General features: G+C 62.9%; 1 protein-coding gene across 1 annotated transcript; it reads left to right on the top strand.

The window, feature by feature from the left end:
- Nucleotides 1–73: 73 nt before the first annotated feature.
- On the top strand, nt 74–11555 carry ADAM8 (ADAM metallopeptidase domain 8). Its single transcript, XM_050305434.1, has 21 exons — nt 74–228; nt 1403–1512; nt 4516–4592; nt 4676–4754; nt 4860–4936; nt 5620–5806; nt 6254–6319; nt 6423–6491; nt 7068–7237; nt 7323–7404; nt 7523–7671; nt 7927–8104; nt 8652–8741; nt 8939–9134; nt 9306–9405; nt 9495–9678; nt 9785–9862; nt 9950–10034; nt 10151–10256; nt 10351–10579; nt 10713–11555. The coding sequence occupies exons 1-21, from the start codon at nt 135–137 to the stop codon at nt 10875–10877; spliced, it is 2571 nt and encodes an 856-aa protein (XP_050161391.1). The 5' UTR covers nt 74–134; the 3' UTR covers nt 10878–11555.
- The last annotated feature ends 196 nt before the right edge of the window (nt 11556–11751 follow it).

The raw sequence follows: 11751 nt of genomic DNA, 5'->3' as shown, positions 1-11751 counted from the left end.
TCCCCCCGGTCCCCCCTGCCGTGGGCGGCCCGTCCCGCCCGCCCCGCCCCGTCCCGTCCGCGGGTGTCGGTGAGTCACGGCGGGCGGGGGCTGCCGGCGGCGCGGCGAGCGGGGGCACGGCGGGACCTCCGAGCATGGCCCCGCCGCTCCTCCTGCCGCTGCTGATGCTGCCGGCGCTGCTGCCGATGCTGCTGATGCTGCCGATGCTGCTGATGCCTCCGGCCCGAGGTGAGCGGGGGTCCCCACGGACGGGGCGGGCGGGGAGTTCGGGGGACGTGCGGCGGGAGCCCGGCGCCTCGGGGGTCATCGGCGCGGGGCAGGGATGGAGGGGCAGGGATGGAGGCACCGGGGTGGAGGCACGGGGCATGGGGATGCTTTCCCCCTCCAGAACGAAGGGGACGCGCGGGGCGGTTCTCGCGGGGGGAGAAGTCCCAGGAGGGCACCGCCGTCCTCACCGCCCCGAGGGCAAGGATGATGGGGAAGGGGCGCCTGGGGCCAGGCTCGCCCCCACGGGTCGCTCCCGGTGCCCCCGGCCCCGCCGGTCCGTGGAGGCACCTCGGGGAGGCGAGGGGGGTCGGCCACCAGCGGCCCGCGGCGAGCCGGGGGTCGCCCGTGACTCAGCCAGTGAGGGGGCGTCTGACTCCCACCCGTGGGCGAGGACCGTGGGCACCCCCAGACCGAGCACCGTCCGACCCCGGGGTTCAGAGCTCGCGGGGAAGGTGAGGGGTTTATGGCAGAAATTCTCCGCTCCGACATCCAAGGAGAGGCTGGGAGGGGGCTGAGCCACCCAGGCACCAGCCGCTCTCCCAAACAGCCCCCACAGCCGCCAGACGCCGAGTCACACGCGGTGGCATCACGATGGGGAGCTGGAAAACCTCCCTCTGTATTGGCGCACCGGGGGCTCGGCGGGGTTTTCCGGCCCCAAAGGTTGACTTACTCTCCCGCAGGTGATGCTGAGCTGTCCGGGGAGGGGGGGAGGGTTGGAACATCCCCGGAACTCATCAGGGAGTTGTGTTCCCAGTAGGTATTTCAGGACTTGCTATTTGGTCTCTTCCCTGCACCTTCATTTTGGCCACTTCCACTGCCCCCTGGCTTCAGACCCAAGGGAACAGCATAAAGCCGTGCCAGGGAAGGTTTAGGCTGAATCTCAGGAAAAGGTTTTTCCCCCAGAGGGTGGTTGGGCACTGAACAGGCTCCCCAGGGCAGGGGGCACGGCCCCAAGGCTGCCAGAGCTCCAGGAGTGTTTGGACAACGCTCCGAGGGACAGGGTGGGATTATTGGGGTGTCCTGGGCAGGGCCAGGAGCTGGACTGGATGATCCTTGGGGGTCCCCTCCAGCACAGGATATTCTAGGACTGGGTTGTTCCTGGGCAAGCTGCTCAAAGCCCTTTGGCTTTCCCCAGGTGCCACTGCTGGGCTGGAGGAGACGCTCCCCCACGTCGAGCAGTACGAGACGGTGACGCCGCGGGAGGTGCCGGTGCCCCGGGGAAAGAGGGACCTCTCTGCACCTCGGGTGAGTAGAATTGATCAGGTCAGCTTTTCCAGGCTGTTTGGGGTCCAAAAAGGGCCTTCAGAGAGCGGGGTGCACTCTTGGAGGGAGGAGGGGACAGCTTTCTCCTGCACTTTCTTCGGAGACGCGACCCAGCGGTGCCACCTCTTGCAGCCTTGCGGTGATCTTGTGACATCTGGTCTTCCCTTAAGGAAGGGTTTGAGAAGCCTCGTGGAGCTGTAAGCACTTTTCTTGCTGTGTTTGCTGAAGTTGGTTGTTTTTTGTTTTTTTTTTTTTTGTCCTTTGGGGCAGAGAAATGAGAATCAGAAAGTAGCAGAAATCCACATGAAAGAAAGCCAGTGCTGTTTTTCTTGGGAAACCTGGCAATTTGGGGGAAGGAATGGGGTTTGAGTCAGGAGTTTGGAGTGCTTGGTGTTGATGTCTGTAGGATGATGGGCTTGCCCTCAAAGATACTTTCCTTGTTGCCTTAAAGGGAAATTCAGCCAATTTTTTTTTTTTTGATTCATTTTCTAGACACCAAAAGCGCCGATTTTAGCGCATGAGGGGACGGACGAGCTGGGGACATGTATTCCCTAATGCCATGCAGCACGTTCCCCTGTGATTCAAACCCTCCCTGATAAACTAGCTTCAAAATCACTCCCCGAAAGCATCTGTTTTCCCTGCTCTAGAAACCTAAACTTGTCCACGAGATAAACATTCCCCAGGCTATTTAGAGACGCCATCTGTGCCGGGCGCGCCGGGCGGCTCCGCACCGATCCCCCCCAGAAAGGGGAGCTCACCCTTCCCGGGATCCCTCTGGGGAAGACATCTGCCTTGAGCTGCGTGTTTTGGGACCACCACGGGGGGCTGTCTGCTGGGTGGCACCTGCGTTTGGGCTCGGGTCGGGTGGTCCTTGGAGCTCCCAAACCTGCCGTGTTGAGGGGATGAGCTCTCCTGCCTTTCAAGCTGTTTTCCTCCTCCTGGGGAGAGGTTGGGTTTGCTCTCCTGGTAACCTGGATGGAGAAGAGGTTCCCAGCGTGGCTTGACCACCTCCAAACCCTTCTTTGACATGGGGGCGGGTGTTCTTCATGCCCTGTAGCTGTCTCTGGCTGGGACAGGCATGGGCCAGGAGCTGACTCCTGGTTCGGAGCAGTTGGGACACGTGGGATCAGTTCCATCAGAGTACCTGCCCAGGTGAGGGTTGAAGCACACTGGCTCCCCTCTGGCTTTGACTAAATCCAAATGGTCATCCCTGCAGCCTTCCCACTGGCCACAGGGTTTTTAGCAGGGGCACATGTGGCAGACCTGGATTCTTCATGGAAAGGGACCTGAAAAAGTGATCCCTGTCCCTACTGCAAGACCCGTTGCCTCTTCCCATCCAGGGAAGAAACACCCTGTGCTGGGATGGGACGGGACATCCCATCCCCATCCTCTGCAAGGTCCATCCTCTGGGTCTCTTACTGAGCCCAGCTGGAAGAAATCCCTCCTGTCCGTGCACTGTGGCTGCGGCTCCGCTCTGCTGGCTCAGCACGACCATGGGGCTCGCAGGGCAGCTCCCAAAGCCTTCCCATCTGGAACCCTTGCACAGCTCATGCTAATGAGGGGGGGGTGATTCAGAGAAGCTTTATCCGGACTATTTATTTTAAACTTGCCCTGCGGTTGTCTCCGAGAGACGGGCCCTGACCCACCGCCCCCTTCCAAGTGCTTTCCTGCCATTCCTTAAGACCTCTTCTGGCCCTGGCTTTGCCAACAATAACAAAGGGTGTCTTTGTTGGCGGACACGGGACAGGACGGTCACGTCTGGCAGGAGACACTGTTCATGAGAGAAGAATTTTCCAGGGAGCTGGGAGCATGCTGGCACACCAGCGGGCTTGGGAATGCAAACCAGGTAGAATCCAGGGCAGCTGAGTGGCAGGCAAACCCTCTCACCTGGCCCCGCTGGCGCTGAGTCAGCCCCAGCTCCTTGCAGGGTGCAGATCATCCCCCTGGGAGTGCTGAGCCATGTGCTGTCATCCTTCCCGGGGAGAGGCAGCACACCTCATCCCTGAGGAATGCTGGCCCCCTGGGAAAGGCTTGCTTTGCCTTTGGCTCAGCTCTCCACACCTGGATCCTGTAAGAGCTGAGGAAGATGTGCCCTCAGGAGAGGTGGATGTGCCCTCAGGAGAAGTGGATGTGCCCTCAGGAGGGGTCTCGAAGTGGCTGAGGAGGTCCCTGGTGCCAAGCCTGACATGGGGCACGATGACAGGGACTGTCAGGTCTCTCCCAGCAGTCCTGGTGGGACAGGACCTCAGGAGGTCTGTGTCCCAGCCCCTGCGTGTGGAGATCACAAGGTATCCCAGAGGGAAATGCTTTTTCTGTAGGAACATCTCCATCCTGAGGGTTGGGGGCCCAGCTGGCTGAGCCACGGCCACCCTGTCCCAGCCATAACTCACAGGAGGTTGGGCTTGAGATGCCTTGAGGTCCCTTTCAGTGGCACCAGGGGATCTGGGCCGTGGTGATCCTAAAGTCTGCTCCCAAAGGCTGAGGAGGACCAGGGGAAGGTTGTTCTCTAAGGGTGGCATGTCAGATTAGTCAGGGAGGAGGAAGTCACTGCTGATAAGATCCAGAGGGATCTTTGTGGTTCAGCTGTTGAGTAAGTGCTGAACTCAGCCCCCAAAAAAGGAGCTCTGTGACTGATGAGTAGGAAACCTCAGCCTCTGGCACGGCCATCTGCAGCCATGTGTCAGACACGGGAAACCAGGCTTTGCTGACTCCGTCTCTTTGCGGGTGACCTGTTCTTTCTCTCAGGATGTGCCGGGGATTTGCGTTATTGCCCGCATGCTTTCTTTCTTCTCTTCTGATTTCCTGTGTCTTTGCTGGATGACTCCAGGGGGAGCAGCTCCCCCACCCCGCTCACACAGCCTCTCTCAGAAGGGCACATGCAGACCCCGTCCCCTTTCTGGGCAGGGCAGGGGCCGAGGGGCCGCTCCTGTGGAGTCCTTGCTCCTGCTGACGGGGTGTCTCTGGTGGCTCCTGTCCCCCATGCAGAGCTCATACCCGGACCGTGTCCTCTACAGCGTCCGTGCCGAAGGCAGGGAATACCTCCTGTGGCTGGAGAAGAACAGGTGAGTGCAGGTGGGCTCTGCAGGGAGGCCGGTGGGGGTGGGGGGTTGCATCCCACCCTTGCCGTGAGCATCCATTCTCCCAGGGCGCTGCTGGGGCAGCACTACACCGAGACACACTACTCTGCCGACGGCACGGAGATCACGGAGCGGCCCGACACTCAGGTAGGGGCTGGCTGCGGGGGAAAGCAGCTTTCCCACTCCTGGGGGTCCCCCTCATGCCGACAGCTGGTGCAGACCCCCTACATCTCTGCTTTCTCCCGGTGGCAGGATCATTGCTTCTACCAGGGCCACGTGCGGGGCCACGCCGGCTCGGCAGCGAGTGTCAGCACCTGCCGTGGGCTCAGGTAGGACCCTCCCCGGGCACGGCCAAGCTCGCAGCCTGGCCTTGGCACACCTGGCCACGGTGAGCACAGCCAGAGCTGCGCTGATGGAGGGAGAGCTCAGCTTTCCCTGGTGGAAGAGAAGATGACATCCCTTTTCCTGCTGGAGGTGCTGACCCTGGCTTGGTGCCCAGCAGGAAGGGCACACGGCTCTCTGTGGGGCTGACTCACGGCAGCAGGGTGAGACGGGAGACCTGAGCACCACAGGAGCTCCGGGCAAGAGTGCCCTCCCTGGGCAGCTGGTCCCTGATCCAGCCGGAATCGTCCAGTGCCTGAACCCTGGGACATTCCTGCTGCCCCAAATACTGGATACCCCTCATGCTACCAGCTGTGGGTGCCGTGCCACGGTTTGCCCCCTCCCAGCCCCGCAGCCAGTTTGGCAGCTGTATTTTCATAGGATCATAGACTCCCAGAACGGTCTGGGTTGGAAGGGATCTTAATGCTCATTTCATTCCACGCCCCTCCGACGTGGGCAGGGACACCTCCCACTGGCCCAGGTTGCTCCAATCCCCACCCAACCTGGCCTTGGACGCTTCCAGGGATGGGGCACGTGTACAGGCACTTTCAGGGGTGCATGTGCCGGTCTGTCTGCGTCCTGCTGGATATCTCCCCAGCCTGATGCCCGCCCTCTCTCTCTCTCTCCCCAGCGGATTCTTCCGTGTGAACGAGACCACGTTCCTGCTGGAGCCGCTGGAGGGGGCCGTGTCCGGCCGGCACGCCCTGTACCGCGCAGCTCACCTGCGGGGGAAGCGCCGCGCCTGCCGCGACTCCGGGGACACCCTGGAGTACGACCGCGAGCCCAAAATCCCTGCAGCCATGAAGCTCTACCGCTGGGTGAGGGATTAAACTGTGCTCCTCCTTCCTGTAGCTGAGTTTGCAGGAACTCGGCTCCTGAGAAGTCCACGGGGCGGGGCGGGGCGGGGCGGGTTCCCTGCCTTTGGAGATGCCCCTCTCCCATCTGTTGTCGGGTTGGGTACTCAAACACAGGCGGCTCCTCATGGATCCTCGGATCCTGCACCATCAGCAGGAGCACCCTCCTACCCCGTGAGCTCCATGATGCCTGCAGAGCTTGTCTTGTGGCTTATCCCAGTAGCAGGCTCGCGTTTTCCAGCGTATGAGCTGGAAGACGTCTGAAACACCCAGCGAAGCAACATCAGAGAGCCAAGTGAGGAGACCTCCTGGCCTTGGAAGATACCCCAAAATCCAACACACCCCATGGCAGGGTCAACTGCCTGGCTGGCCAAGCTGCAAGCTGAGCCCCACCTTCCTCTCCCCTTGCAGAAATCGGGTCCGATACACAAAGGTCCCCGGTACGTGGAGCTGGTCCTGGTGGCAGATAACGAGGAGGTAAATGGGGCGGGGGGCGAACTGGGGCCTGTGGGTTTGCTGTCACCCTCTGCAGTGAGGGGCTCAAAGCCAGCCTGGAAATCTCTCCGTGTCCTTCCCACAGTTCAGGAAGCACAAGGACTTGCGCACCGTGCAGAACCGCATGAAGGAAATCGTGAACCACGTGGACAAGGTGAGCCCTGGGGGCTCTGGGCCTGCCCTCCCAGCTCCCACACGTGTCCCACAGTGCCAGCGTGGACAGAGGGGGCAGAGGAGAGGTTGACATGGGTAGGGTGGTGGAGCTGGAGCTGATCTCAGGCCCGTGGGTGGGCTGCTGCAGGGTGACCACATCCCTTGGCCAACGGGGTGCGCAGCGTGGACACGACGAGAGGCTCAGCCCTGTCCATGAGGGAAGGGGAGGGGGGGAATTTTGTCCTGTAAACCCTGGGAGCACATCCCACGGCCACTCTCATGGTGGAGTGGGTGCTAACAAGGGGACCTCCGTGGTGCAGTTCCTGATTGCCTTGCCTCAGCCTCACTTGTTGTTGGGTATCACAGGAGAAGCATCCCAGCCTTCATCAGCCAAGAGGGAGCTCAGAGTTCCTGGGGGAAACCCTATTTACATGGTCACCCTTTGTGTTATTTACTGAGGGGGACAGAGCTGATATGGTGCAGTGAGGGGGCTCCCTGGGGGGGATGGGATGTGGGACCTTCTGCTGCTGCTCCAGCCCAAATCCGAGCGCTCTCTCCGGGCTGTGTCCCACCCCAGCTCTACCAGCCTCTCCGCCTGCGGGTGGCCTTGATTGGCTTGGAGGTGTGGAACCACAAGGACAAAATCACAGTCAGCCCCAACCCGGAGGTGACACTGGACAACTTCCTGCACTGGCGGGAGTCGGAGCTGCTGCGGAGGAAGCCCCACGACAACGCCCAGCTGATCACGTAAGGACAGGGGGGACACCACCTCGCCACCCTCCCGGCCCTGCCGCCTCCCGGGGCACTTGGCCATGGCATCTCCATCCCACAGGGGCATCGACTTCCACGGCAAAACCGTGGGGCTGGCCAAGAAGCTGGTGATGTGCACCAGGGACTCAGGCGCTGTCAGCCAGGTGGGTCCCCCTGCACGGCAGCATGAGGGACCTGGCACCAAGCCCCACTGGGCCCTGTGGGGACATTGTGGAGAAACCACGAGAGCATTTCAACCACCATGCACTCTCTGTCCCACAGGACCACAGCACCAACCCCATTGGCGCTGCGTCCACCATGGCTCACGAGATGGGCCACAACCTGGGCATGTCCCACGACGAAGACGTTCCCGGCTGCCACTGCCCCATCTCCAAGGCTGAAGGAGGATGCGTCATGGCAGGGAGCGTCGGGTGAGCGAAGGAGGAAGGGGAACATCCCTGGGCAGCAAATGTGTTGAGGTGTCGTCAGGCACTGTCCCAGCAGGGTGAAACCTGCGAGATGGGTCAGGTCTGGGTGGGCATTCCATATTCCATTCCACTCCACCCCTCCCCACTCCACCCCACTGCAGGTGCCTCTGAGCCTCTCGATGTCCCTCCAGCTCCTCCCTGGGCTGGTGGGCACCAATCTGGGCTCACGAGCGCCTGGTTTTGTGCCCTCCCCGCCAGCCTGGTTTACCCGAAGCTGTTCAGCCGCTGCAGTGAGCAGGACATGTGGCAGTTCCTCGGGGACCCCCGGACCAGCTGCCTGCTGAACGCCCCCCGCGCAGACGAGCTGTACGGGGGGCCCGTGTGCGGGAACCAGTTTGTGGAGCGGGGAGAGCAGTGCGACTGCGGCTCGCCGGAGGTGGGGAATGCTCTCCATTCACTAACTGGGCTGTGTGTCCCCCTTTATGTAGCTGGCTGGGATTTTGGCCTAGGAAAGGTGGATGTTCCCCCTCCCTACATGCCCTCCAAAGAAGTGGCCCAGGAGGGGACATCGTGGCATGTTGTCCTTCCAAGAGCTGCACTCAGCTGTTCCTCATCCCCATAAAGGCGGGGAGGGGGTGATACAGTTGGGTGATGTCTCTGGGACAAATCCCTGGTCACAGCCTGTGCTGGGAGCACAGAGATCCTCCCGTTTTCTCCTTCCTGGAGATGTGCATGGATGCCCAGGCCAGGCCCCCTCCTCTGCAAAAATCCCTTCAGGTCCTTTGTTTTGGGGTTGGCAATGGGGGTAAAGAGGCAGCAGGAATGGTTTGCACCCGGGATGATGCTGTGGTTTTGCCCCTCCCGTGGTTCAGTCCAGGGTGGCTACAGTGCTGTTGGCACCTGGTGATGTGGCAACCTGGTCCCCCAGGGAAGTGTCTTTTGGGGGGCTCCCGGGAGGTTTTCAGTCCACCCCTGTCTTGCAGGAGTGCTCAGACCGCTGCTGCAATGCCTCCACGTGCCAGCTGAGACAGGGAGCTGAGTGTGCCCAGGGGGAATGCTGCCAGGACTGCAAGGTACTGCTGCCCACAGGGGACCGGCTCGTTGGGGAAAGGAGCTGGTGGGTGCACAGAGTACAGTGCCAGAGTGTCTGGATCCATGGAATGCTGGGAGACATTTCCCAGACCAGTGTTTGCTGTGCCGTGGTGCCTGCATAGCTCTGGAGCCGTGAGGGCATCCCCAGGCAGCGCTGGCATCCCCTTTTTCCGTGCAGGTGAAGGCTGCAGGCGTGCTCTGCCGGGCCAGCAAGAACGACTGCGACCTGCCCGAGCACTGCACCGGCCTCAGCGCCGAGTGCCCGGAAGATGTGTTCCAGGAGAACGGCATCTCCTGCCAGAATGGCAACGGATACTGCTACAACGGGGGCTGCCCCTCGCACGGCGAGCAGTGCCGGGCGCTCTGGGGTGCAGGTAGTGGCCCCCTCTTCACCCCACCTGCTGGGGGATGTGCCTGGAGCCCCTCGGGCTGTGGTGCCCTCCTGCGTGAGCTGGGGCGCTGCTGCTGGTCCTAAAGTGCGGCCACCGGTGCCAGCGCCTCCAGCTTGCTGCGTCTCCGTGTGACCCTTTCCGTGTGTCCCGCAGAGGCCCAGGTGGCTCCCGATGTCTGCTTTAAGCACAACAGCGAGCATCACCTCCACCTGCACTGCCTCACCGAGTACGGGAAGCGGCCCTGCAGCCCCAAGTGAGGAGAGGGATCTGTGCGGGGTGGGGGATTGTCCCTGCCCGGCCGAGCTCCCGCACCGCCGGTGCTCAGGGCCGCGTGTCCCGCAGGGACGTGAAGTGCGGGACGCTGCTGTGCCTGAGCGACAACTCCAAGCCCATCCTCGGCAGCGGCTACTTCTCCTTCGGCCACTACTCCTTCGGCCGCTTCAACTGCAAGGCGGTCATCGCCGACGGCGAGGTGGCCGCCGAGCTCAGGCTGGTGCCCACGGGCGCCAAGTGCGGGGACGAGATGGTGAGTGCCGGGGCGGCGGGGGGTGGGTGACCACGGGGACCCGGGCGGCCTCAGAGCCCCCTGCCTGCCCCGGGGCAGCCTCAGAGCCCCCCCTGCCCGCCCCCAGGTCTGCTACGCCGGGCGCTGCCAGAGCCTCCTGGTCTACGGCGACAAGAACTGCTCGGCCAAGTGCAACAACCACGGGGTACGCTGTGGGATCGCCCTCCCGCAGGGCTCAGCCTCGGGGCCGCCAGCGTGCCCGCCACCCTGACGCTCTCCTCCCTCACCCCAGGTGTGCAACCACCGGCGGGAATGTCACTGCGACCCGGGCTGGGCAGCGCCCTACTGCGAGCAGGAGATTTCAGGGATAGCCACAGGTATGGCACCCCCGGGAGGGAGCCTGGGGAGAGGGCTGGCACCCACCGCAGTGCCGGGAGGTGCTGCATGTCCCCGGGCGTGTCCCGATCCCGACACAACCGCCCTGACCCCACAGGGAGCAGCAGCGTGATCCTGGCGGCCGTACTGGCCGTGCTGGCACTGGCCGGCACCCTGCTGGCCTGCGGCGTGGTGCTCCTCAGAGCCAGGAGCTTCCAGAAAGGGTAATTCCCTCCTCCCGTGCCCCGCTGCGGGGCTGAGCTCGAGGGGTACCTTGCCACACAGGCACCACCCCCACGCTGTCCCTGTGCCCCACAGGAGCTCTGCCACGGGCCTCGCCAACCCGCTGTTCCAGGAGGGCGGCCGGGCACGGCCTCCCCGGCGGCTGCTGTCCCGCCAGGACATCGGCCAGCCCAGCCTGGTCAGCAGCACGGTGGCCCCGAGGGCAGCCTGGGCCCTGGGGCCCCGCTCGCCCAGCCCCGTGCTGACCCTGCGGCCACCCGTCCCACAGGGGACACCTCCGGCCTCTCCGGGGCGGCCCCCGCAGGTAACCACCCCTCCGAGGCGGCCCCCGGCCCTACGTGTGCGGGGTGGCCTTGGGGGGCCCTTCCTCTGCCCCCTGTCCCTCTCCGGGTCCCCTTGGAGCCCAGGTGAGGGACTCGGGTCTCTCCTCCCGGCAGGCGAAGCCGAAGCCGCCCAGCAAACCTCTCCCGGCGCTGAAGGGCAGGGTGCTGTGCCACGGCCAGGGCCCACCGGGACCGGCCCTCCCACCGACAACCCCCTCGGCCCTCCAGCGGGGCGTCCCCCCAAAGGTGGCCCTGAAACCGCCCCCAGCCAGGAGGTGACCCAGGATGCTCCGTCTGCCACCACGGCCGGCCCCGGAGTGGCACAGCTGGGCGGGTGGCACAGCTGGGCAGCCACCATCTCACTTCCACCCTTACTTGAATTGCCGTCCCGACCCTCCCCGGCGGGCACCAGTGTTTACAGATCCTCGTTGTGCCTTACTGGACTCCGCAGCCTTGTGGCTGTCCCAGGGAGAGCCGTCAGCCGGGGCTTCCCAAGGAAACCAGGAGCGGGACAGTGCCAGCTCCGGTTTTGATGCCAGCCCCGCGTTGGTCCAGGCTCTCCCGCGCCCTGGGAGCCGCTGCCTTCTCTCCTGACGTCCTGAATGTGTCCTGATCCTCCTGCCCCTTCCCTGTGAGGAGCTCCTGGAATCCCTGGCAGGAGGAGCACTGCTTCGTGCGCACCCCATCGTGGGAACACTGCCCTGCACGGGGACATCACACAGGGAGATGTCACCAGAAACTTTGGCAGGTCCAAGCCAGGCTTGGTTTCCCCACGGGGCTTTTAATCTCTCAAGTTATCCCTGGAGTTACTGTTCTGAAAGGGAATTCCCTGGGAGCCTTTTTACTGCAGCCATTAATTTATGACCCTTACCACTTCAAGCCACCTGCTGTGAAAACAGGCCTCCCATTTTTGATATAATTTCGGTTTAAGGCTTTTATACCAATAAAGACTGAAGGTAGTGGTGTCACAGGGTGTCTCTGGGCAGGAGGGGACAGCGGGGTGGCAGCAGGTGGGGAGCTGTGTGGGGTCATGGGAAGGGGAGAAGGGTCAGAGCTGAGCTCCCCAATCCTGTGCCAGAGCAACAGGGGCCAAACAGCAGCACGTTCTGCCAGTCACACAGAGGAGGCTGCCCAGGGGCTGCAGGATGCTGCA

Source organism: Myiozetetes cayanensis, unplaced genomic scaffold (assembly GCF_022539395.1).
Source record: "Myiozetetes cayanensis isolate MyiCay16 unplaced genomic scaffold, myiCay2020 scf10, whole genome shotgun sequence".
Classification (NCBI taxonomy): domain Eukaryota; kingdom Metazoa; phylum Chordata; class Aves; order Passeriformes; family Tyrannidae; genus Myiozetetes; species Myiozetetes cayanensis.
Note: the sequence above shows the minus strand (reverse complement) of the source record. Positions and strands in the feature narration are given on the sequence as shown.